The following is a 26,629-nucleotide window of genomic DNA, read 5'->3' on the forward strand; positions in this document are numbered from 1 at the left end:
ATTGTGAAATGTTCGGATGAGTGCACAGGGTAATGTTCACTCAAGGATAAACAAAGCTTGACTGACTAAAAATGCCTGCGCGGAGAGACGCACAGGCACGGGCAGGCAGACAGGTCTGGTATGCCGGCTGAAACATTGTCCCGAGTTTCAGCAACGGCCAAAACTCGGGACAAAATTTAGCAGAAAAAAACGGCTAGCCAAAACTCGAAATGGCAGATATTCAGGGCAGCCGAAACTCAGGGTTCCACTGTATCTTATTGAGGGTGGGGTCTATGGAAGATTAGGTGAAGCAGATTGGCAAGCAGACTGACAAACTGATGGACAGATGAAGGAACTAATGAGTATGAATGATGAAAACAGAATTAAGACTACTAACTAAAAGTCAGTGACAACAAAAGACTGTGAACATAAGAACAACTTACCCGTCTTTGGATAATCTTGGTAATAGATTCCACCCATTTCCGCATGGATTTTCCTTTTACTTTTTCAAGGAAACATGTGAGGTTGTCTAGCAATGTTTTGTCACGTTCAAAGTCATAAAAGTGGTAGTCTACCCAGTGACGTAAAACATTTAAGACTCTGAGGAATAAAGAAAAGGTGGTCTTGTTATTTATTTGGATTATGCACAGATAATCTAAGTTTTTATTTATAATGAACAGGATTATTCCTATAGCAAGATAAAATACTTGTAAAAGACATCAAGAGATAAATTTTGTCATAATTATTATCCAAAAATTATAACATTAAAGTCAACATAATGGAGTGCATGTGCTTAAGCCTTCACACATGACACTATGTGATTATATATACAGTGGACCCCCGCTTAACGATCACCTCCAAATGCGACCAATTATGTAAGTGTATTTATGTAAGTGCGTTTGTACGTGTATGTTTGGGGGTCTGAAATGGACTAATCTACTTCACAATATTCCTTATGGGAAAAAATTCGGTCAGTACTGGCACCTGAACATACTACTGGAATGAAAAAAGTTCGTTACCCGGGGGTCCACTGTATATGTATGTGTGTGTGTGTGTGTGTGTGTGTGTGTGTGTGTGTGTGTGTGTGTGTGTGTGTGTGTGTGTGTGTGTGTGTGTGTGTGTGTGTGTGTGTGTGTGTGTGTGTGTGTGTGTGTGTGTGTGTGTGTGTGTGTGTGTGTGTGTGTGTGTGTGTGTGTGTGTGTGTGTGTGTGTGTGTGTGTGTGTGTGTGTGTATATATATATATATATATATATATATATATATATATATATATATATATATATATATATATATATATATATATATATATATATATATATGGGGAAGTGGAAAAGAATCTTTCCTCCGTAAGCCATGCGTGTCGTATGAGGCGACTAAAATGCCGGGAGCAATGGGCTAGTAACCCCTTCTCCTGTATACATTTACTAAAAAAGAGAAGAAGAAAAACTTTATAAAACTGGGTTGTTTAAATGTGCGTGGATGTAGTGCGGATGACAAGAAACAGATGATTGCTGATGTTATGAATGAAAAGAAGTTGGATGTCCTGGCTCTAAGCGAAACAAAGCTGAAGGGGGTAGGAGAGTTTCAGTGGGGGGAAATAAATGGGATTAAATCTGGAGTATCTGAGAGAGTTAGAGCAAAGGAAGGGGTAGCAGTAATGTTAAATGATCAGTTATGGAAGGAGAAAAGAGAATATGAATGTGTATATTCGAGAATTATGTGGATTAAAGTAAAGGTTGGATGCGAGAAGTGGGTCATAATAAGCGTGTATGCACCTGGAGAAGAGAGGAATGCAGAGGAGAGAGAGAGATTTTGGGAGATGTTAAGTGAATGTATAGGAGCCTTTGAACCAAGTGAGAGAGTAATTGTGGTAGGGGACCTGAATGCTAAAGTAGGAGAAACTTTTAGAGAGGGTGTGGTAGGTAAGTTTGGGGTGCCAGGTGTAAATGATAATGGGAGCCCTTTGATTGAACTTTGTATAGAAAGGGGTTTAGTTATAGGTAATACATATTTTAAGAAAAAGAGGATAAATAAGTATACACGATATGATGTAGGGCGAAATGACAGTAGTTTGTTGGATTATGTATTAGTAGATAAAAGACTGTTGAGTAGACTTCAGGATGTACATGTTTATCGAGGGGCCACAGATATATCAGATCACTTTCTAGTTGTAGCTACACTGAGAGTAAAAGGTAGATGGGATACAAGGAGAATAGAAGCATCAGGGAAGAGAGAGGTGAAGGTTTATAAACTAAAAGAGGAGGCAGTTAGGGTAAGATATAAACAGCTATTGGAGGATAGATGGGCTAATGAGAGCATAGGCAATGGGGTCGAAGAGGAATGGGGTAGGTTTAAAAATGTAGTGTTAGAGTGTTCAGCAGAAGTTTGTGGTTACAGGAAAGTGGGTGCAGGAGGGAAGAGGAGCGATTGGTGGAATGATGATGTAAAGAGAGTAGTAAGGGAGAAAAAGTTAGCATATGAGAAGTTTTTACAAAGTAGAAGTGATGCAAGGAGGGAAGAGTATATGGAGAAAAAGAGAGAGGTTAAGAGAGTGGTGAAGCAATGTAAAAAGAGAGCAAATGAGAGAGTGGGTGAGCTGTTATCAACAAATTTTGTTGAAAATAAGAAAAAGTTTTGGAGTGAGATTAACAAGTTAAGGAAGCCTAGAGAACAAATGGATTTGTCAGTTAAAAATAGGAGAGGAGAGTTATTAAATGGAGAGTTAGAGGTATTGGGAAGATGGAGGGAATATTTCGAGGAATTGTTAAATGTTGATGAAGATAGGGAAGCTGTGATTTCGTGTATAGGGCAAGGAGGAATAACATCTTGTAGGAGTGAGGAAGAGCCAGTTGTGAGTGTGGGGGAAGTTTGTGAGGCAGTAGGTAAAATGAAAGGGGGTAAGGCAGCCGGGATTGATGGGATAAAGATAGAAATGTTAAAAGCAGGTGGGGATATAGTTTTGGAGTGGTTGGTGCAATTATTTAATAAATGTATGGAAGAGGGTAAGGTACCTAGGGATTGGCAGAGAGCATGCATAGTTCCTTTGTATAAAGGCAAAGGGGATAAAAGAGAGTGCAAAAATTATAGGGGGATAAGTCTGTTGAGTGTACCTGGTAAAGTGTATGGTAGAGTTATAATTGAAAGAATTAAGAGTAAGACGGAGAATAGGATAGCAGATGAACAAGGAGGCTTTAGGAAAGGTAGGGGGTGTGTGGACCAGGTGTTTACAGTGAAACATATAAGTGAACAGTATTTAGATAAGGCTAAAGAGGTCTTTGTGGCATTTATGGATTTGGAAAAGGCGTATGACAGGGTGGATAGGGGGGCAATGTGGCAGATGTTGCAAGTGTATGGTGTAGGAGGTAGGTTACTGAAAGCAGTGAAGAGTTTTTATGAGGATAGTGAGGCTCAAGTTAGAGTATGTAGAAAAGAGGGAAATTTTTTCCCAGTAAAAGTAGGCCTTAGACAAGGATGTGTGATGTCACCGTGGTTGTTTAATATATTTATAGATGGGGTTGTAAGAGAAGTAAATGCGAGGGTCTTGGCAAGAGGCGTGGAGTTAAAAGATAAAGAATCACACACAGGGTGGGAGTTGTCACAGCTGCTCTTTGCTGATGACACTGTGCTCTTGGGAGATTCTGAAGAGAAGCTGCAGAGATTGGTGGATGAATTTGGTAGGGTGTGCAAAAGAAGAAAATTAAAGGTGAATACAGGAAAGAGTAAGGTTTTGAGGATAACAAAAAGATTAGGTGATGAAAGATTGAATATCAGATTGGAGGGAGAGAGTATGGAGGAGGTGAACGTATTCAGATATTTGGGAGTGGACGTGTCAGCGGATGGGTCTATGAAAGATGAGGTGAATCATAGAATTGATGAGGGAAAAAGAGTGAGTGGTGCACTTAGGAGTCTGTGGAGACAAAGAACTTTGTCCTTGGAGGCAAAGAGGGGAATGTATGAGAGTATAGTTTTACCAACGCTCTTATATGGGTGTGAAGCATGGGTGATGAATGTTGCAGGGAGGAGAAGGCTGGAGGCAGTGGAGATGTCATGTCTGAGGGCAATGTGTGGTGTGAATATAATGCAGAGAATTCGTAGTTTGGAAGTTAGGAGGAGGTGCGGGATTACCAAAACTGTTGTCCAGAGGGCTGAGGAAGGGTTGTTGAGGTGGTTCGGACATGTAGAGAGAATGGAGCGAAACAGAATAACTTCAAGAGTGTATCAGTCTGTAGTGGAAGGAAGGCGGGGTAGGGGTCGGCCTAGGAAGGGTTGGAGGGAGGGGATAAAGGAGGTTTTGTGTGCGAGGGGCTTGGACTTCCAGCAGGCATGCGTGAGCGTGTTTGATAGGAGTGAATGGAGACAAATGGTTTTTAATACTTGACGTGCTGTTGGAGTGTGAGCAAAGTAACATTTATGAAGGGATTCAGGGAAACCGGCAGGCCGGACTTGAGTCCTGGAGATGGGAAGTACAGTGCCTGCACTCTGAAGGAGGGGTGTTAATGTTGCAGTTTAAAAACTGTAGTGTAAAGCACCCTTCTGGCAAGACAGTGATGGAGTGAATGATGGTGAAAGTTTTTCTTTTTTAGGCCACCCTGCCTTGGTGGGAATCGGCCAGTGTGATAATAAAAATAAAAAAAAATATATATTTTTTTTTTTTTCAACAAGTCGGCCGTCTCCCACCGAGGCAGGGTGACCCAAAAAAGAAAGAAAATCCCCAAAAAGAAAATACTTTCATCATCATTCAACACTTTCACCACACTCGCACATTATCACTGTTTTTGCAGAGGTGCTCAGAATACAACAGTCTAGAAGCATACACATATAAAGATACACAACATATCCCTCCAAACTGCCAATATCCCAAACCCCTCCTTTAAAGTGCAGGCATTGTACTTCCCATTTCCAGGACTCAAGTCCGACTATATGAAAATAACCGGTTTCCCTGAATTTTTTTTTTTTTTTTTTTTTTTTTTTTTTAAACAAGTCGGCCGTCTCCCACCGAGGCAGGGTGACCCAAAAAAGAAAGAAAATCCCCAAAAAGAAAATACTTTCATCATCATTCAACACTTTCACCACACTCGCACATTATCACTGTTTTTGCAGAGGTGCTCAGAATACAACAGTCTAGAAGCATAAACATATAAAGATACACAACATATCCCTCCAAACTGCCAATATCCCAAACCCCTCCTTTAAAGTGCAGGCATTGTACTTCCCATTTCCAGGACTCAAGTCCGACTATATGAAAATAACCGGTTTCCCTGAATCCCTTCACTAAATATTACCCTGCTCACACTCCAACAGATCGTCAAGTCCCAAGTACCATTCGTCTCCATTCACTCCTATCTAACACGCTCACGCACGCTTGCTGGAAGTCCAAGCCCCTTACCCACAAAACCTCCTTTACCCCCTCTCTCCAACCCTTTCGAGGACGACCCCTACCCCGCCTTCCTTCCCCTATAGATTTATATGCTTTCCATGTCATTCTACTGTGATCCATTCTCTCTAAATGACCAAACCACCTCAACAACCCCTCTTCTGCCCTCTGACTAATACTTTTATTAACTCCACACCTTCTCCTAATTTCCACACTCCGAATTTTCTGCATAATATTTACACCACACATTGCCCTTAAACAGGACATCTCCGCTGCCTCCAACCGTCTCCTCGCTGCTGCATTTACCACCCAAGCTTCACACCCATATAAGAGTGTTGGTACTACTATACTTTCATACATTCCCTTCTTTGCCTCCATAGATAACGTTTTTTGACTCCACATATACCTCAACGCACCACTCACCTTTTTTCCCTCATCAATTCTATGATTAACCTCATCCTTCATAAATCCATCCGCCGACACGTCAACTCCCAAGTATCTGAAAACATTCACTTCTTCCATACTCCTCCTCCCCAATTTGATATCCAATTTTTCTTTATCTAAATCATTTGACACCCTCATCACCTTACTCTTTTCTATGTTCACTTTCAACTTTCTACCTTTACACACATTCCCAAACTCATCCACTAACCTTTGCAATTTTTCTTTAGAATCTCCCATAAGCACAGTATCATCAGCAAAAAGTAACTGTGTCAATTCCCATTTTGAATTTGATTCCCCATAATTTAATCCCACCCCTCTCCCAAACACCCTAGCATTTACTTCCTTTACAACCCCATCTATAAATATATTAAACAACCATGGTGACATTACACATCCCTGTCTAAGACCTACTTTTACCGGGAAATAGTCTCCCTCTCTTCTACACACCCTAACCTGAGCCTCACTATCCTCATAAAAACTCTTTACAGCATTTAATAACTTACCACCTATTCCATATACTTGCAACATCTGCCACATTGCTCCTCTATCCACTCTATCATATGCCTTTTCTAAATCCATAAATGCAATAAAAACTTCCCTATCTTTATCTAAATACTGTTTCCCTGAATCCCTTCACTAAATATTACCCTGCTCACACTCCAACAGATCGTCAGGTCCCAAGTACCATTCGTCTCCATTCACTCCTATCTAACACGCTCACGCACGCTTGCTGGAAGTCCAAGCCCCTTACCCACAAAACCTCCTTTACCCCCTCTCTCCAACCCTTTCGAGGACGACTTGTTGAAAAAAAAAAAAAAAAATATATATATATTTTCTTCTTCTTATTCTTTTTAGTAATCTTTACAGGAAAAGGGGTAACTAGCCCATTGTTCCCGGCATTTTAGTTGACTTTTACAACACGCATGGCTTACGGAGGAAAGATTCTTATTCCACTTCCCCATGGATATAAAAGGAAAAGTAATAAGACCAAGAACTATTAAGATAAAATCAAAGAAAACTCAGATGAGTGTGTATAAATAAACATGTACATGTATGTGTAGTGTGACCTAAGTGTAAGTAGAAGTAGCAAGACGTACCTGTAATCTTGCATATTTATGAGACAGACAAAAGACACCAGCAATCCTACCATCATGTAAAACAATTACAGGCTTTCGTTTTACACTCAATGGCAGGACGGTAGTACCTCCCTGGGTGGTTGCTGTCTACCAACCTACTACCTAAAAGTATTTTCTTTTTGGGGATTTTCTTTCTTTTTTTTTGGGTCACCCTGCCTCGGTGGGAGACGACCGACTTGTTGAAAAAAAAAAAAAAAAAAATATATATATATATATATATATATTTTTTTTTTTTTTTTTTTTTTTTCAACAAGTTGGCCGTCTCCCACCGAGGCAGGGTGACCCAAAAAAGAAAGAAAATCCCCAAAAAGAAAATACTTTCATCATCATTCAACACTTTCACCACACTCGCACATTATCACTGTTTTTGCAGAGGTGCTCAGAATACAACAGTCTAGAAGCATACACATATAAAGATACACAACATATCCCTCCAAACTGCCAATATCCCAAACCCCTCCTTTAAAGTGCAGGCATTGTACTTCCCATTTCCAGGACTCAAGTCCGACTATATGAAAATAACCAGTTTCCCTGAATCCCTTCACTAAATATTACCCTGCTCACACTCCAACAGATCGTCAGGTCCCAAGTACCATTCATCTCCATTCACTCCTATCTAACACGCTCACGCACGCTTGCTGGAAGTCCAAGCCCCTTACCCACAAAACCTCCTTTACCCCCTCTCTCCAACCCTTTCGAGGATGACCCCTACCCCGCCTTCCTTCCCCTATAGATTTATAAGCTTTCCATGTCATTCTACTTTGATCCATTCTCTCTAAATGACCAAACCACCTCAACAACCCCTCTTCTGCCCTCTGACTAATACTTTTATTAACTCCACACCTTCTCCTAATTTCCACACTCCGAATTTTCTGCATAATATTTACACCACACATTGCCCTTAAACAGGACATCTCCACTGCCTCCAACCGTCTCCTCGCTGCTGCATTTACCACCCAAGCTTCACACCCATATAAGAGTGTTGGTACTACTATACTTTCATACATTCCCTTCTTTGCCTCCATAGATAACGTTTTTTGACTCCACATATACCTCAACGCACCACTCACCTTTTTTCCCTCATCAATTCTATGATTAACCTCATCCTTCATAAATCCATCCGCCGACACGTCAACTCCCAAGTATCTGAAAACATTCACTTCTTCCATACTCCTCCTCCCCAATTTGATATCCAATTTTTCTTTATCTAAATCATTTGACACCCTCATCACCTTACTCTTTTCTATGTTCACTTTCAACTTTCTACCTTTACACACATTCCCAAACTCATCCACTAACCTTTGCAATTTTTCTTTAGAATCTCCCATAAGCACAGTATCATCAGCAAAAAGTAACTGTGTCAATTCCCATTTTGAATTTGATTCCCCATAATTTAATCCCACCCCTCTCCCAAACACCCTAGCATTTACTTCCTTTACAACCCCATCTATAAATATATTGAACAACCATGGTGACATTACACATCCCTGTCTAAGACCTACTTTTACCGGGAAGTAGTCTCCCTCTCTTCTACACACCCTAACCTGAGCCTCACTATCCTCATAAAAACTCTTTACAGCATTTAATAACTTACCACCTATTCCATATACTTGCAACATCTGCCACATTGCTCCTCTATCCACTCTATCATATGCCTTTTCTAAATCCATAAATGCAATAAAAACTTCCCTATCTTTATCTAAATACTGTTCACATATATGCTTCAATGTAAACACCTGATCTACACATCCCCTACCCACTCTAAAACCTCCTTGCTCATCCGCAATCCTACATTCTGTCTTACCTCTAATTCTTTCAATTATAACCCTACCGTACACTTTTCCTGGTATACTCAGTAAGCTTATTCCTCTATAATTTTTACAGTCTCTTTTGTCCCCTTTCCCTTTATATAAAGGGACTATACATGCTCTCTGCCAATCCCTAGGTACCTTCCCCTCTTTCATACATTTATTAAACAAAAGTACCAACCACTCCAACACTATATCCCCCCCTGCTTTTAACATTTCTGTCATGATCCCATCAGTTCCAGCTGCTTTACCCCCTTTCATTTTACGTAATGCCTCACGTACCTCCCCCACACTTACATTCTGCTCTTCTTCACTCCTAAAAGATGGTATACCTCCCTGACCAGTGCATGAAATTACTGCCTCTCTTTCTTCCTTAACATTTAAAAGTTCCTCAAAATATTCTCGCCATCTACCCAATACCTCCATCTCCCCATCTACTAACTCCCCTACTCTGTTTTTAACTGACAAATCCATATTTTCCCTAGGCTTTCTTAACTTGTTTAACTCACTCCAAAATTTTTTCTTATTTTCATTAAAATTTCTTGACAGTGCCTCTCCCACTCTATCATCTGCTCTCCTTTTGCACTCTCTCACCACTCTCTTTACCTTTCTTTTACTCTCCATATACTCTGCTCTTCTTATAACACTTCTGCTTTGTAAAAACCTCTCATAAGCTACCTTTTTCTCTTTTATCACACCCTTTACTTCATCATTCCACCAATCACTCCTCTTTCCTCCTGCCCCCACCCTCCTATAACCACAAACTTCTGCCCCTCATTCTAATACTGCATTTTTAAAACTATTCCAACCCTCTTCAACCCCCCCACTACTCATCTTTGCACTAGCCCACCTTTCTGCCAATAGTCGCTTATATCTCACCCGAACTTCCTCCTCCCTTAGTTTATACACTTTCACCTCCCTCTTACTTGTTGTTGCCACCTTCCTCTTTTCCCATCTACCTCTTACTCTAACTGTAGCTACAACTAAATAATGATCCGATATATCAGTTGCCCCTCTATAAACATGTACATCCTGGAGCCTACCCATCAACCTTTTATCCACCAATACATAATCTAATAAACTACTTTCATTACGTGCTACATCATACCTTGTATATTTATTTATCCTCTTTTTCATAAAATATGTATTACTTATTACCAAATTTCTTTCTACACATAGCTCAATTAAAGGGGCTTGGACTTCCAGCAAGCGTGCGTGAGCGTGTTAGATAGGAGTGAATGGAGACGAATGGTACTTGGGACCTGACGATCTGTTGGAGTGTGAGCAGGGTAATATTTAGTGAAGGGATTTAGGGATAAAGAATCACACACAAAGTGGGAGTTGTCACAGCTGCTGTTTGCTGATGACACTGTGCTCTTGGGAGATTCTGAAGAGAAGCTGCAGAGATTGGTGGATGAATTTGGTAGGGTGTGCAAAAGAAGAAAATTAAAGGTGAATACAGGAAAGAGTAAGGTTATGAGGATAACAAAAAGATTAGGTGATGAAAGATTGAATATCAGATTGGAGGGAGAGAGTATGGAGGAGGTGAACGTATTCAGATATTTGGGAGTGGACGTGTCAGCGGATGGGTCTATGAAAGATGAGGTGAATCATAGAATTGATGAGGGAAAAAGAGTAAGTGGTGCACTTCGGAGTCTGTGGAGACAAAGAACTTTGTCCTTGGAGGCAAAGAGGGGAATGTATGAGAGTATAGTTTTACCAACGCTCTTATATGGGTGTGAAGCGTGGGTGATGAATGTTGCAGCGAGGAGAAGGCTGGAGGCAGTGGAGATGTCATGTCTGAGGGCAATGTGTGGTGTGAATATAATGCAGAGAATTCGTAGTTTGGAAGTTAGGAGGAGGTGCGGGATTACCAAAACTGTTGTCCAGAGGGCTGAGGAAGGGTTGTTGAGGTGGTTCGGACATGTAGAGAGAATGGAGCGAAACAGAATGACTTCAAGAGTGTATCAGTCTGTAGTGGAAGGAAGGCGGGGTAGGGGTTGGCCTAGGAAGGGTTGGAGGGAGGGGGTAAAGGAGGTTTTGTGTGCGAGGGGCTTGGACTTCCAGCAGGCATGCGTGAGCGTGTTTGATAGGAGTGAATGGAGACAAATGGTTTTTAATACTTGACGTGCTGTTGGAGTGTGAGCAAAGTAACATTTATGAAGGGATTCAGGGAAACCGGCAGGCCGGACTTGAGTCCTGGAGATGGGAAGTACAGTGCCTGCACTCTGAAGGAGGGGTGTTAATGTTGCAGTTTAAAAACTGTAGTGTAAAGCACCCTTCTGGCAAGACAGTGATGGAGCGAATGATGGTGAAAGTTTTTCTTTTTCGGGCCACCCTGCCTTGGTGGGAATCGGCCAGTGTGATAATAAAAAAAAAAAAATAAATTTAGGGAAACCGGTTATTTTCATATAGTCGGACTTGAGTCCTGGAAATGGGAAGTACAATGCCTGCACTTTAAAGGAGGGGTTTGGGATATTGGCAGTTTGGAGGGATATGTTGTGTATCTTTATACGTATATGCTTCTAAGCTGTTGTATTCTGAGCACCTCTGCAAAAGCAGTGATAATGTGTGAGTGTGGTGAAAGTGTTGAATGATGATGAAAGTATTTTCTTTTTGGGGATTTTCTTTCTTTTTATGTCACCCTGCCTCGGTGGGAGACGACCGACTTGTTGAAAAAAAAAATATATATATATATATATATATGGATACACAAATGCCCACATATGTATGTGCATGTATATCGATACATGTATGCTTAGGCATTTGGTGCAAAACACTCACATACAATTTAAAAAATTCAGCTTTTAATATACTTACTTTTAAAAATACATAATTTATCTACACACTTGCTTCATAATTTAACAGTAATTATCTAAATGTAATGGTAATAACATACATTACCTAAACTGAACTGGCTGTGAGTATTCCTTGCGAAAGCGTTTAAGAATCTCTCTGTGTATAGACGTTTGCTGATTTTTCACCTCTTGCGTTTCTTCTTCACTTACAGGTGGAAGTACAGGTTCAGGGATGTCAAAGCGTTGTATCAAGAGTTCTAGCAATTCCTGAAGAGGGTGTAAAACAATAATGTATTTGTTTACATAAAAATTGCAGGTATCAATTTTTTTACTTCTATGAAAACTAAAATAGCATGCCAACTTCATCAAATGTATTTATAAGGTTTGAACAAATGAAGTTAAACTTTAGGCTCTTCATAGTAATATCATGTAAAAATTCTGAACATGTCACCTTGCTAAAATTTACAACAAGATAATTAAAGGATATCAGTAATGATGAGAGCAAAGGTTTTAGTGTGATACACAGCCTCTCCTCCTTTAGCGACGTACTTATTTACCAACGATTCAGACTTACCACGGGCTCTCTGATGAGTATGCATACCTACATAATGTATGTATTAGAGCTGATTTCCTCTACAGTGGTACCTTGGGATACAAACAGCTCAAAACTCGAACAATTATGTAAGTGTATTTGTGTACGTTGTAGGTGGTAGGCTGGTAGACAGCAACCACCCAGGGAGGTACTACCGTCCTGCCAAGTGAGTGTAAAACGAAAGCCTGTAATTGTTTTACATGATGGTAGGATTGCTGGTGTCCATTTTTCTGTCTCATAAACATGCAAGGTTTCAGGTACATCTTGCTACTTCTACTTACACTTAGGTCACACTACACATACATGTACAAGCACATATATACACATCCCTCTGGGTTTTCTTCTATTTTCTTTCTAGTTCTTATTTTTGTTTATTTCCTCTTATCTCCATGGGGAAGTGGAACAGAATTCTTCCTCCGTAAGCCATGCGTGTTGTAAGAGGCGACTAAAATGCCGGGAGCAAGGGGCTAGTAACCTCTTCTCCTGTATATATTACTAAATGTAAAAGGAGAAACTTTCGTTTTTCCTTTTGGGCCACCCCGCCTCGGTGGGATACGGCCGGTGTGTTGAAAGAAAGATATATATATATATATATATATATATATATATATATATACACACACCCCTCTGGGTTTTCTTCTATTTTCTTACTAGTTCTTGTTCTTGTTTATTTCCTCTTACCTCCATGGGGAAGTGGAACAGAATTCTTCCTCCATAAGCCATGCGTGATGTAAGAGGCGACTAAAATGCCAGGAGCAAGGGGCTAGTAACCTTTTCTCCTGTATATATTACTAAATGTAAAAAGAGAATCTTTCATTTTTCCTTTTGGGCCACCCCGCCTCGGTGGGATACAGCCGGTGTGTTGAAAGAAAGATTTGTGTATGTGCTTTTGTAGGTGCATTTTTGGGGGTCTGAAATGGATTAATCTAATTTACATTATTCCTTATGGGAGAAAATTCGTTCGGTATCAGCACTCAAACAGCCTTCTGGAATGAAATAAAATCATATCCCGAGGTACCACTGTATTCCGTTTATTACAATATACAGTACACTACTGTATAAACATTTAAAAATATACTAAAAATGTTATAAAGGTGCAAAGGTGATATTAAAACAATATCAGAGATGGTTGACGCAAACCCACTACCATCATAGTATGCTCCTTGCTTAGCGACGAATTCATTTACTGACGAGGTCTTAGGAACAGAACTCCGTCGTTAAGCGAGGAGAGGCTGTATATACCGTACATTACACTGCTTATACTTTTTCTTCCAGTTTTAATACCTAAATTTATTTCAGGACCACAATCTCAGACTCTACTTACCATTGGCGTGCAAAAACTTCGATAGGTTGTAAGAAATGTGCGTACGAACATGGGATCTGCATACATGTGGTATGTTAACCGCTCGACCAGTTTCGGCAGAGTTGCTCCCTAAAACAAAAGCCTTATCAGTATACATCATAGGCCGTGTCTTTCATTTATTAATATTTCAGCATTTTTCCATTGGTTTTAACATCAAGAAAATATGGAACATCTATTTTATAAGTGAATACTAAATTAATGAAATAAGAGAAATTTTAAATTTCACTATTTTCCTAAACATGAATTACTGTAATTACTCACCTTTATAAGTGGAGTCCCTGAGTTTTCTTTTTCTTCAATAATAATATTTGACTCTGAGTCTTGGATGGCAAACTGGTATACTGAAGGGTCTGGAAGTCTCAAGGGATGCTGTTTCTCTTCATCTAATAATATACTGTCTAAAATTCGTTCTAACATACTGTAAAAAGTTGAGAATTTTTGTTAATAATAAATCACTAATAAATTATTAATGTACACAATACACTATACAAAACCACATTCTTTTTTTTAACACGCTGGCCGTCTCCCATCGAGGCAGGGTGACCCAAAAAGAAACACATTCACCATCATTCACACTATCACTATTTTGCCAGAGGCAAACTGCAATCAACACTTTCTTCATCATTCAAGATAGCATTACATACATGCCTTTACCTATTTGGCTTTGCTTTGCACTTTACTCACATATTCTCTATATACTATCTAGTTCAACTTCCATTTTCTTAAAACCATTTAGATTACCAAAAGTTTAATTTTATGCATTATCACCCTCTTCATTTTACTATTCCTACTACAACCACTTCCTCCTATCATGGAAGGAGTAAGTGTGGTAGGACACTGTAGCTTATTCCAACCTCATCATATATTATACTGATATGTTACCTGCGAGTGTTGAGCATAACGAGAGCAGCCATCCAGGTATTCTTTTCTTCCGCTGACTTGGCAAGTAGCACTACACTAGGCTGGTCCCTTGGCCGAATCTCAAATGAGTGTTTCACCTCTGTTCCAAAACCCCCAAACTATGTTAGTGCAAATTTACAGTAAACTCATTCATAGATTATAATGTGATTTGTAAAAAATGTAATGAACTTAAAATATCTGATATACAACAGTTTTATTAACCCTGTTGAAGACAAGTTGGTCATAATCAAAAATATACATCTCTTGCAAAAATTTTACTACAGTAGGTCTGAATTTTGTTTTCTTTCCATATCTATTCCAACATAAGATGAAATAATAATTATTTTAAATCTACACAACTTAACTATACTAATATGAACACACACACACACACACACATGTACACACACATGCACATAAGTGTACATGTATGCACTCAAAAAATGCCAATATTACCTTCAGTATCTTCTCGGTCCAAAATCTCTACCATCCTCATTAGAAATTTTTCCTTAAATCTGTATTCTCCGATCTGAAAGAAACAATATGATTTGTAAACAATTCAACAACAGAAAAACATACAGTAACATTACAAAAATTCACAGATCTTCTGAAAACTGAATATCCAAACACTTTCCAGAAATGGGAAAAATAGTTGGCAACAATTTTCCAGTTCTGAAAGATATTCAAAAGCATCATTACATATACAGTAAATGTATATACCAGTCTCCCTCTGTTCTAGGATACAAAGGATGAACCAGATAAAATTTCTAACAAAACTATAGTAACAACTGTAATTAATAAAATGACATTTCACTGAGTACTTATTTTTTTGGATGGTAAAGTAGGTCAGTTTGGAGTCCCTGGGGTAAATGACAACAGTATGTTAGACTATGTATTAGCAAATAAAAGGCAGACATTTGAATGTGAATGCTTTTAGAGTGACTGAGAGTAAGAGGCAGATGAAAAATAAGAAAATGGAATCAGTTTATGAAAGAGAATTGAAAGTGAATGAACCAAAAGAGTTAGGTGAAGATATGTTACCTGACGATCTGTTGGAGTGTGAGCAGGGTAATATTTAGTGAAGGGATTCAGGGAAACCGGTTATTTTCATATAGTCGGACTTGAGTCCTGGAAATGGGAAGTACAATGCCTGCACTTTAAAGGAGTGGTTTGGGATACTGGCAGTTTGGAGGGATATGTTGTGTATCTCTATACGTATATGCTTCTAAACTGTTGTATTCTGGGCACCTCTGCAAAAGCAGTGATAATGTGTGAGTGTGGTGAAAGTGTTGAATGATGATGAAAGTATTTTCTTTTTGGGGATTTTCTTTCTTTTTTTGGGTCACCCTGCCTCGGTGGGAGACGACCAACTTGTTGAAAAAAAAAAAAAAAAAAAAATATGTGGACAATTACTGAGCAAAAGATGGCCTATGAGTACAGGTAATGAGGTCAAACAGATATGGGTAGATGAAGAATGCAGTGCTAATGTAAGCAGAAGTGTATAGGAATAGAAGGGAGGATGTAGGCAGGATGAGGAATAATTGGTAGTAACTGGGACTTGAGCATCCAATAGGCTTGTATGAGAATGTTAGATCAGCGAGAATGAAGAAGTGATTTTTATGGATGGATGTGCTGTTGGAGTGTGAGCAAGACCAAGCATGAACAAATTCAGAGAAATTAAGTGTACAGCAGGTCCACAAATAACTCGTTTTATTATAACGCTGATGAAAAAAATCAATTCCTGGAGGGAGCCAACGTCTGTGTGGAGTATGCACGTTCTCCCCATGTATGCGTGGGTTTTCTCTGGGTACTCCGGTTTCCTCCTACATCCCAAAGATGTGCACATTATCTTAATTGGCAGTATGAGTGAATGTGGGTGTGTGAGAGTGAATGTGGGTTTGTTCCTGCTTTATGCCCTGAGCTGTCAGGATAGGCTCTGGCCACCCATAACCCTGAACTGGAATAAGAGGGTTGGAAAATGAGTGAATGAATGAATAAAAATTTTTGTAAAATATAAATATACAAGTATACAATAATCATACAAATGCATGATTATTGTATACTTTAAGCAATGCATTGTATTGTATACTTTTACCAATGCAGTACAAAAACGCTCAGTGAACCGGCCATATTTGTTATCGTTTGTTTTTTTAACTGAGTGGTGGTAGGAGGTGCTCCTTGCAATTTTTGCCTTGCGAACATTTATTCCTTGGTGTAACCCTGTTGTAATGAGTGCTAAAGGTACACTGTGCACCCTTGATGTCTATGGCCACAAAAAAACAGAAAAAGTGTGACATTAAAAACAACACTAGAAGTTTTAAAGAGGCTTGACAATGGACAGCGAGGTGTGGATATTGGAAGAGCTCTTGTTTATATCAATTAGCCTATGGTAAAATTGGTTTCGCTATACGTCATTTCGCTTGAAATCACAGTTTCCAAGAACCTATTGATGACGTTAAGTGAGGACTTTCTGTACTCCCAAGTAATGACATGAAATTATGCAATGATCAAGGACCGGTGACAGATGAAAAGGGTATATGTTGACAAAAAAAAAAAAAAATTCTTAACTAGAGATGGGTGGGTGTACATGCTAGAACTGGCATGTACACACCACAACAACAAAAGAGCAATGATGGTTGAGCTGATTAAGTGGTAACTCTGCTACACCAGTCATATTCTCACTAACCTGGCCAGTGACTGATGATCTTCTGTTATTGCTCTTACAAAGAACTATTAAACCATCAAAGAGGAACACATGACGTTCAGTCAGCTTCTTCCCTGTGGCACCCAGTTTTAACAAGTCTCCCTCTGGAACAATCAAATAACACAATACTGTAAATACTTGTGTTGCATGATCATGTTTTGTTTGATTATGTTGTTATACAATCAAAAAGTTAATAAAAAATTAGCACTGATACTATTTGAACTAATCTCAAAATATTAAAAAAAACAGAAAATTTGAGTAAACATTGGTGAAGAATATTTCAATATGCCTAACATATGGTTGGGTGGCCACAAGCCTTGTCTTATGCTCAACCATCTTCCATTCATTCCTGGAGTTAACTGAGCAATGAGAATTGTATCTACCTAGACGTGTCCTTTAGATACTTCTCTACTTGCCAAAATAATATTAGCTAAAACCTGTGCTGCTGGGTCTGGTGCCGTGCTCCTTCCTTAAGTGAATATGACCTGACCAGACTGGGTGGCTCATTGGGCTATCGGGGAGGGGGGGGTTGATGGACCTGCTCCGCATGGGTCAGTAGGCCTGTTGCAGTGTTCCTTCTTTCTTATGTTCTACTACATATATAATGGTTAAATTATAAAGAACCCTGTATCAAAACAGTTAGAAAGAATAGTCAGTGCACAATTACAAAGCAGTGACAGTCCAGTATCATACACATATGCTTCAAGTTAGATTTTTTTTTTTTTTTCCAACAAGTCGGCCGTCTCCCACCGAGGCAGGGTGACCAAAAAAAAAAGAAAGAAAATCCCCAAAAAGAAAATACTTTCATCATCATTCAACACTTTCACCACACTCGCACATTATCACTGTTTTTGCAGAGGTGCTCAGAATACAACAGTTTAGAAGCATACACATATAAAGATACACAACATATCCCTCCAAACTGCCAATATCCCAAACCCCTCCTTTAAAGTGCAGGCATTGTACTTCCCATTTCCAGGACTCAAGTCCGACTAAATGAAAATAACCGGTTTCCCTGAATCCCTTCACTAAATATTACCCTGCTCACACTCCAACAGATCGTCAGGTCTCAAGTACCATTTGTCTCCATTCACTCCTATCTAACACGCTCACGCACGCTTGCTGGAAGTCCAAGCCCCTTGCCCACAAAACCTCCTTTAGCCCCTCTCTCCAACCCTTTCGAGGACGACCCCTACCCCGCCTTCCTTCCCCTATAGATTTATATGCTTTCCATGTCATTCTACTTTGATCTATTCTCTCTAAATGACCAAACCACCTCAACAACCCCTCTTCTGCCCTCTGACTAATACTTTTATTAACTCCACACCTTTTCCTAATTTCCACGCTCCGAATTTTCTGCATAATATTTACATCACACATTGCCCTTAAACAGGACATCTCCACTGCCTCCAACCATCTCCTCGCTGCTGCATTTACCACCCAAGCTTCACACCCATATAAGAGTGTTGGTACTACTATACTTTCATATATTCCCTTCTTTGCCTCCATAGATAACGTTTTTTGACTCCACATATACCTCAACGCACCACTCACCTTTTTTCCCTCATCAATTCTATGATTAACCTCATCCTTCATAAATCCATCCGCCGACACGTCAACTCCCAAGTATCTGAAAACATTCACTTCTTCCATACTCCTCCTCCCCAATTTGATATCCAATTTTTCTTTATCTAAATCATTTGACACCTTCATCACCTTACTCTTTTCTATGTTCACTTTCAACTTTCTACCTTTACACACATTCCCAAACTCATTCACTAACCTTTGCAATTTTTCTTTAGAATCTCCCATAAGCACAGTATCATCAGCAAAAAGTAACTGTGTCAATTCCCATTTTGAATTTGATTCCCCAAAATTTAATCCCACCCCTCTCCCGAACACCCTAGCATTTACTTCCTTTACAACCCCATCTATAAATATATTAAACAACCATGGTGACATTACACATCCCTGTCTAAGACCTACTTTTACCGGGAAGTAGTCCCCCTCTCTTCTACACACCCTAACCATAGCCTCACTATCCTCATAAAAACTCTTTACAGCATTTAATAACTTACCACCTATTCCATATACTTGCAACATCTGCCACATTGCTCCTCTATCCACTCTATCATATGCCTTTTCTAAATCCATAAATGCAATAAAAACTTCCCTACCTTTATCTAAATACTGTTCACATATATGCTTCAATGTAAACACTTGATCTACACATCCCCTACCCACTCTGAAACCTCCTTGCTCATCCGCAATCCTACATTCTGTCTTACCTCTAATTCTTTCAATTATAACCCTACCGTACACTTTTCCTGGTATACTCAGCAAACTTATTCCTCTATAACTTTTACAGTCTCTTTTGTCCCCTTTCCCTTTATATAAAGGGACTATACATGCTCTCTGCCAATCCCTAGGTACCTTCCCCTCTTTCATACATTTATTAAACAAAAGTACCAACCACTCCAACACTATATCCCCCCCTGCTTTTAACATTTCTGTCATGATCCCATCAGTTCCAGCTGCTTTACCCCCTTTCATTTTACGTAATGCCTCACGTACCTCTCCCACACTTACATTCTGCTCTTCTTCACTCCTAAAAGATGGTATACCTCCCTGACCAGTGCATGAAATTACTGCCTCTCTTTCTTCCTTAACATTTAAAAGTTCCTCAAAATATTCTCGCCATCTACCTAATACCTCCATCTCCCCATCTACTAACTCCCCTACTCTGTTTTTAACTGACAAATCCATACTTTCCCTAGGCTTTCTTAACTTGTTTAACACACTCCAAAAATTTTTCTTATTTTCATTAAAATTTCTTGACAGTGCCTCTCCCACTCTTTCATCTGCTCTCCTTTTGCACTCTCTCACCACTCTCTTTACCTTTCTTTTACTCTCCATATACTCTGCTCTTCTTATAACACTTCTGCTTTGTAAAAACCTCTCATAAGCTACCTTTTTCTCTTTTATCACACCCTTTACTTCATCATTCCACCAATCACTCCTCTTTCCTCCTGCCCCCACCCTCCTATAACCACAAACTTCTGCCCCACATTCTAATACTGCATTTTTAAAACTATTCCAACCCTCTTCAACCCCCCCACTACTCATCTTTGCACTAGCCCACCTTTCTGCCAATAGGCGCTTATATCTCACCCGAACTTCCTCCTCCCTTAGTTTATACACTTTCACCTCCCTCTTACTTGTTGTTGCCACCTTCCTCTTTTCCCATCTACCTCTTACTCTAACTGTAGCTACAACTAAATAATGATCCGATATATCAGTTGCCCCTCTATAAACATGTACATCCTGGAGCCTACCCATCAACCTTTTATCCACCAATACATAATCTAATAAACTACTTTCATTACGTGCTACATCATACCTTGTATATTTATTTATCCTCTTTTTCATAAAATATGTATTACTTATTACCAAATCTCTTTCTACACATAGCTCAATTAAAGGCTCCCCATTTACATTTACCCCTGGCACCCCAAATTTACCTACTACTCCCTACTACTCAAGTTAGATATTCTTATTAAACCACACAAACAATAAATAACAAAAAGGCACAATACCGTGACTGGAACAATACACAAATAACCCGCACATAGAAGAGAGGAGCTCATCGTAAGCTCCTTTCTTCTATGTGCGGGTTATTTGTGTACCACACAAACACTTAAAGATACTTCGATTTTGCTAATTCTCTTTTTATAATTGCTTATATAAAAACTTATTTGATTTAATTACTCTCAGGTCTTATTTTCCTACAAGGGTCACAGCTGGAGAGTCCCAGCTACCTGTCAAAATTAACTCTGATACCTATCCATATACAGACAGGAACAGAAGTGTGCGGATAATAAAGGTGCCACTGTATGTGCTTAGGATAAAGGAGGATCCTGCATGTTTTTCATATATATTATATGTAACAAAACAAGGCACAATACCATGACTGGAACAATACACATATAACCCACACATAGAAGAGAGGAGCTTATGACGACGTTGCAATCCAACTTGGACCATTTACAAAGTCACACTAACAGGAAGAAGAGGAGGGAGGGAATATACATAGGCCAGCAGACAATGACGGGAGCAAGAGAGGTAGTGGTGGAGGTAGTAGTAGTAGTAGTGGAGTCAGTCAAATACAGTGGACCCTCGAATTTTATAATCCCTTTTCTGAATGTAAAACTATAGCTGTTCTCCATAAAATGTATTTTTTTTAATATTTTTGAGTGTCTGGAATGGATTAATTGGATTTACATTTTTTCTTATGGGAAATACAGTGGACCCCCGCCATACGATGGCATCGCGTTACGTTAAACCCGCTATACGATACATTTTAATGAAAAAATTTTGCCTCGCCTCACAATAAAAAACTTGCCAAACGTTATTCCTCCCAAACCTGTCCGCCCAGCCTGTGCGCATCAGCTGGACTGCCGTCACTGTTTACAAGCCAGGGTGGCCGGTTGCATGCATTTTGTATTATTCCATTGTTTATAGTGCTTTTTTTTTTTTTTTTTTTTTTTTATCACACCGGCCGATTCCCACCAAGGCAGGGTGGCCCGAAAAAGAAAAACTTTCACCATCATTCACTCCATCACTGTCTTGCCAGAAGGGTGCTTTACACTACAGTTTTTAAACTGCAACATTAACACCCCTCCTTCAGAGTGCAGGCACTGTACTTCCCATCTCCAGGACTCAAGTCCGGCCTGCCGGTTTCCCTGAATCCCTTCATAAATGTTACTTTGCTCACACTCCAACAGCACGTCAAGTATTATAGTGCTTGTAACTGCTAAATAAGCCACCATGGGCCCAAAGAAAGCTTCTAGTGCCAACCCTGTGGTAAAAAGGGTGAGAAATACTATTGTACCACAGTCAGCTGCTGCTGCACCACGGTCAGCTGTTGCTGTACCACAGCTGCTGCTGCACCACTGTCAGCTGTTGCTGCACCATGGTCAGCTGCTGCTACACCACAGTCAGCTGTTGCTGAACCACGGTCAGCTGCTGCTGCACCACAGTCAGCTGCTGCTGCACCACAGTCAGCTGTTGCTGCACCATGGTCAGCTGTTGCTGCACCACAGCTCCCCTCAGGGAAGGTTCCTTGATGTTGGTGAGGAGCTCTTGATTTAGGGAATTGGATCTGTGCTCCAGTTCCCCAAATTAAGCCTGAATGCCTTCCACATCCCCCCCCCAAGGCGCTGTATAATCCTACGGGTTTAGCGCTTCCCCTTGATTATAATAATAATGCACCACAGCTGTTGCTGCACCACCATCAGCTGCTGCTCTACCACTGTCAGCTGTTGCTGCACCACGGTCAGCTGTTGCTGGACCAGTCAGCTGTTGCTGGACAAGTCAGCTGTTGCTGCACCATGTGTGGCTTAACGGGAAACAATTACTGAGAAACCATTAACCTTAGAGGGTTAGCCACCCAGCAAAACCCAAGAAAGCCAGGGCATCATCGAGGACTGTCTAATTTATTTCCATTGGGGTCCTTAATCTTGTCCCCCAGGATGTGACCCACAACAGTTGACTAACACCCAGGTGAACAGGAAAAAATACCTGGAACTAATGCTCATATTGGTGAATTTAAGGCCAGCAAAGGTTGGTTTGAGAGACTTAAGAATTGTAGTGGCATACACAGTGTGATGAGGCATGGTAAAGCTGAAAAATTCCAACCCCAACAAGTGTTCAATTGTGACGAAACAGGCAAGTTCTGGAAGACAATGCCAAACAGGACCTACATTACTCAGGAGGAAAAGGCACTCCCAGGACACAAGCCTGTGAAAGACAGGCTAACTCTCATGTTTTGTTGTAATGCTAGTGGGGATTGCAAAGTGAAGCTTTTACTCATGTATCACTCTGAAAATCCCAGTGTTCAAGAATTGCAAAGTGAAGCTTTTACTCATGTATCACTCTGAAAATCCCAGTGTTCAAGAATTGCAAAGTGAAGCTTTTACTCATGTATCACTCTGAAAATCCCAGAGTGTTCAAGAAAAACAGTGTCTCATCACTCATCAATACTCTTCAATAAAGGTAAGTGTCATTTTAACATTTATTTATGTAGTTATTGTGCATGTCTCATTGTTTTCTTTGTAGGGAAATGTTTATTTCATGCAAAAAAAAAAAAAATTCAAACTTTGGGGTGTCTTGCATGGATTAATTTCATTTCCATTATTTCTTATGGGGAAAATTAATTCGCCTTACGATAATTTCGGCATACAATGAGCTCTCAGGAACAGATTAATATCGTAAGGCGGGGGTCCACTGTATAAACAAAAAATACATTTTATAGAGGATAACTATAGATGATAGAGTGGGAGAGGCACTGTCAAGAAATTTTAATGAAAATAAGAAAAAATTTTGGAGTTAAACAAGTTAAGAAAGAGTAGGGAAAGTATGGATTTGTCAGTTAAAAACAGAGTAGGGGAGTTAGTAGATGGGGAGATGGAGGTATTAGGTAGATGGCGAGAATATTTTGAGGAATTTTTAAATGTTAAGCAAGAAACAGAGGCAGTAATTTCATGCACTGGTCAGGGAGGTATACCATCTTTTAGGAGTGAAGAAGAGCAGAATGTAAGTGTGGGGGGAGGTACGTGAGGCATTACGTAAAATGAAAGGGGGTAAAGCAGCTGGAACTGATGGGATCATGACAGAAATGTTAAAAGCAAGGGGGGATATAGTCCCTTTATATAAAGGGAAAGGGGACAAAAGAGACTGTAAAAGTTATAGAGAAATAAGTTTACTGAGTATACCAGGAAAAGTGTACGGTAGGTTTATAATTGAAAGAATTAGAGGTAAGACAGAATGTAGGATTGCGGATGAGCAAGGAGGTTTCAGAGTGGGTAGGGGATGTGTAGATCAAGTGTTTACATTGAAGCATATATGTGAACAGTATTTAGATAAAGGTAGGGAAGTTTTTATTGCATTTATGGATTTAGAAAAGGCATATGATAGAGTGGATAGAGGAGCAATGTGGCAGATGTTGCAAGTATATGGAATAGGTGGTAAGTTATTAAATGCTGTAATGAGTTTTTATGAGGATAGTGAGGCTCAGGTTAGGGTGTGTAGAAGAGAGGGAGGCTACTTCCCGGTAAAAGTAGGTCTTAGACAGGGATGTGTAATGTCACCATGGTTGTTTAATATATTTATAGATGGGGTTGTAAAGGAAGTAAATGCTAGGGTGTTCGGGAGAGGGGTGGGATTAAATTTTGGGGAATCAAATTCAAAATGGGAATTGACAAAGTTACTTTTTGCTGATGATACTGTGCTTATGGGAGATTCTAAAGAAAAATTGCAAAGGTTAGTGGATGAGTTTGGGAATGTGTATAAAGGTAGAAAGTTGAAAGTGAACATAGAAAAGAGTAGGGTGATGAGGGTGTCAAATGATTTAGATAAAGAAAAATTGGATATCAAATTGGGGAGGAGGAGTATGGAATAAGTGAATGTTTTCAGATACTTGGGAGTTGACGTGTCGGCGGATGGATTTATGAAGGATGAGGTTAATCATAGAATTGATGAGAGAAAAAAGGTGAGTGGTGCGTTGAGGTATATGTGGAGTCAAAAAACGTTATCTATGGAGGCAAAGAAGGGAATGTATGAAAGTATAGTAGTACCAACACTCTTATATGGGTGTGAAGCTTGGGTGGTAAATGCAGCAGCGAGGAGACGGTTCGAGGCAGTGGAGATGTCCTGTTTAAGGGCAATGTGTGGTGTAAATATTATGCAGAAAATTCGGAGTGTGGAAATTAGGAAAAGGTGTGGAGTTAATAAAAGTATATTAGTCAGAGGGCAGAAGAGGGGTTGTTGAGGTGGTTTGGTCATTTAGAGAGAATGGATCAAAGTAGAATGACATGGAAAGCATATAAATCTATAGGGGAAGGAAGGTGGGGTAGGGGTCGTCCTCGAAAGGGTTGGAGAGAGGGGGTAAAGGAGGTTTTGTGGGCAAGGGGCTTGGACTTCCAGCAAGCGTGCGTGAGCATGTTAGATAGGAGTGAATGGAGACGAATGGTACTTGGGACCTGACGATCTGTTGGAGTGTGAGCAGGGTAATATTTAGTGAAGGGATTCAGGGAAACTGGTTATTTTCATATAGTCGGACTTGAGTCCTGGAAATGGGAAGTACAATGCCTGCACTTTAAAGGAGGGGTTTGGGATATTGGCAGTTTGGAGGGATATGTTGTGTATCTTTATATGTGTATGCTTCTAAACTGTTGTATTCTGAGCACCTCTGCAAAAACAGTGATAATGTGCGAGTGTGGTGAAAGTATTGAATGATGATGAAAGTATTTTCTTTTTGGGGATTTTCTTTCTTTTTTGTTTCACCCTGCCTCGGTGGCAGACGGCCGACTTGTTGAGAAAAAAAAAAAAACTATAGTTTTACACACAGAAAAGGGATTATGAAATTCGAGGGTCCACTGTACTAAGAAAGAAGAGCACTGCAAGGTAATTCGGTAGTTATCCTTGATCGCGAGGATTACCTCTGCAAAGCTGATGTCTTGCTCTCTGACTCTCGTACCTACACTCCTCTCATTTCCAACCCTCTTGATCACATCAAGAGAACTTTCAACAAGAAACTAAGGCCAATCTCTAACCTCTGTCCTCCTGACTTTGACCTTGTTCAACATTTTCGTGTCATCTGTCCCTCTCTGCCTTAACCCTTTGACTGTTTTGGTCGTATATATACGTTTTACGAGCCAGTGTTTTGGACATACATGTATATATATACTCAATAATTCTAGCTGCTTCAAATCAAACAGGAGAAAGCTGGTAAGCCCACATGTGAGAGAATGGATCTGTGTGGTCAGTGTGCATTGCATAAAAAAAGTCCTGCAGCATTATGCAATGAGAAAAAAAAAACACCGACTGTGTTTTTGGATTAAAATGCCGACTTTGAGGTGTATTTTCGTATAGTATTTATGGTTGTATTCTCATTTTCTTGGTCTCATTTGAGAGAAAGGAAAACATATTACAGAAATAGAGATGATTTTGATTAGTTTCACAATGAAAACGACCTTGAAATTGAGCTCAAAGTAGTGGAAATGTTTGATTTTTATCAATGTTCAAGAGTAAGCAAATCACACCACATGTCCAATACACATCAACTGGGGAGTCTAATATTCTTTCATTATTTTTACAATAATGCAGTAATCTGCATAACAGTAAATCTTCTATTTTTTTGTGTGAATAAAAAATCAAAATAGAAAGCAAGAATAACATAAGAGGGGCCTGGAGACGTGACTAATGAACAGAGGATATGTTATTTTGGTGCCAAGAATGTCTGCATTGTTTATTTTGGATCCTATTTTGAAATTGGCATCCTTTTTAATTTGCATGAAATTGGCCAACTTGCCAATTTCTGACCACTTTATTGGGTAGTTGAATCAGTAAATGGGCGATTTCTTGTACTCAATTGATAGAAAAAATGGAGTTCTGAAGAAATAGCTACGAGTTTGGTCGACTGGAACAATGAAATTGGCTGAAAATAGGACTCAAAGTCAGCAAAATTGTTG

The 26,629-nt window shown here is 39.7% G+C and overlaps 1 protein-coding gene across 1 annotated transcript in view; it reads right to left on the reverse strand.

The window, feature by feature from the left end:
• The window catches only part of Sos (Son of sevenless), a 177,084-nt gene that overhangs the window by 126,556 nt on the left and 23,899 nt on the right, over positions 1-26,629 (reverse strand). Inside the window, exons 11-17 of the mRNA XM_070095432.1 lie at positions 17,082-17,203; positions 14,852-14,924; positions 14,378-14,495; positions 13,757-13,913; positions 13,457-13,564; positions 11,647-11,807; positions 423-579 (exon numbers count right to left, since the gene is read on the reverse strand). Of these exons, the coding sequence (XP_069951533.1) occupies positions 423-579; positions 11,647-11,807; positions 13,457-13,564; positions 13,757-13,913; positions 14,378-14,495; positions 14,852-14,924; positions 17,082-17,203 (896 nt within the window). The remainder of the gene's footprint in view (positions 1-422; positions 580-11,646; positions 11,808-13,456; positions 13,565-13,756; positions 13,914-14,377; positions 14,496-14,851; positions 14,925-17,081; positions 17,204-26,629) is intronic.

Source organism: Cherax quadricarinatus, chromosome 50, assembly GCF_038502225.1.
Source record: "Cherax quadricarinatus isolate ZL_2023a chromosome 50, ASM3850222v1, whole genome shotgun sequence".
Lineage (NCBI taxonomy): Eukaryota > Metazoa > Arthropoda > Malacostraca > Decapoda > Parastacidae > Cherax > Cherax quadricarinatus.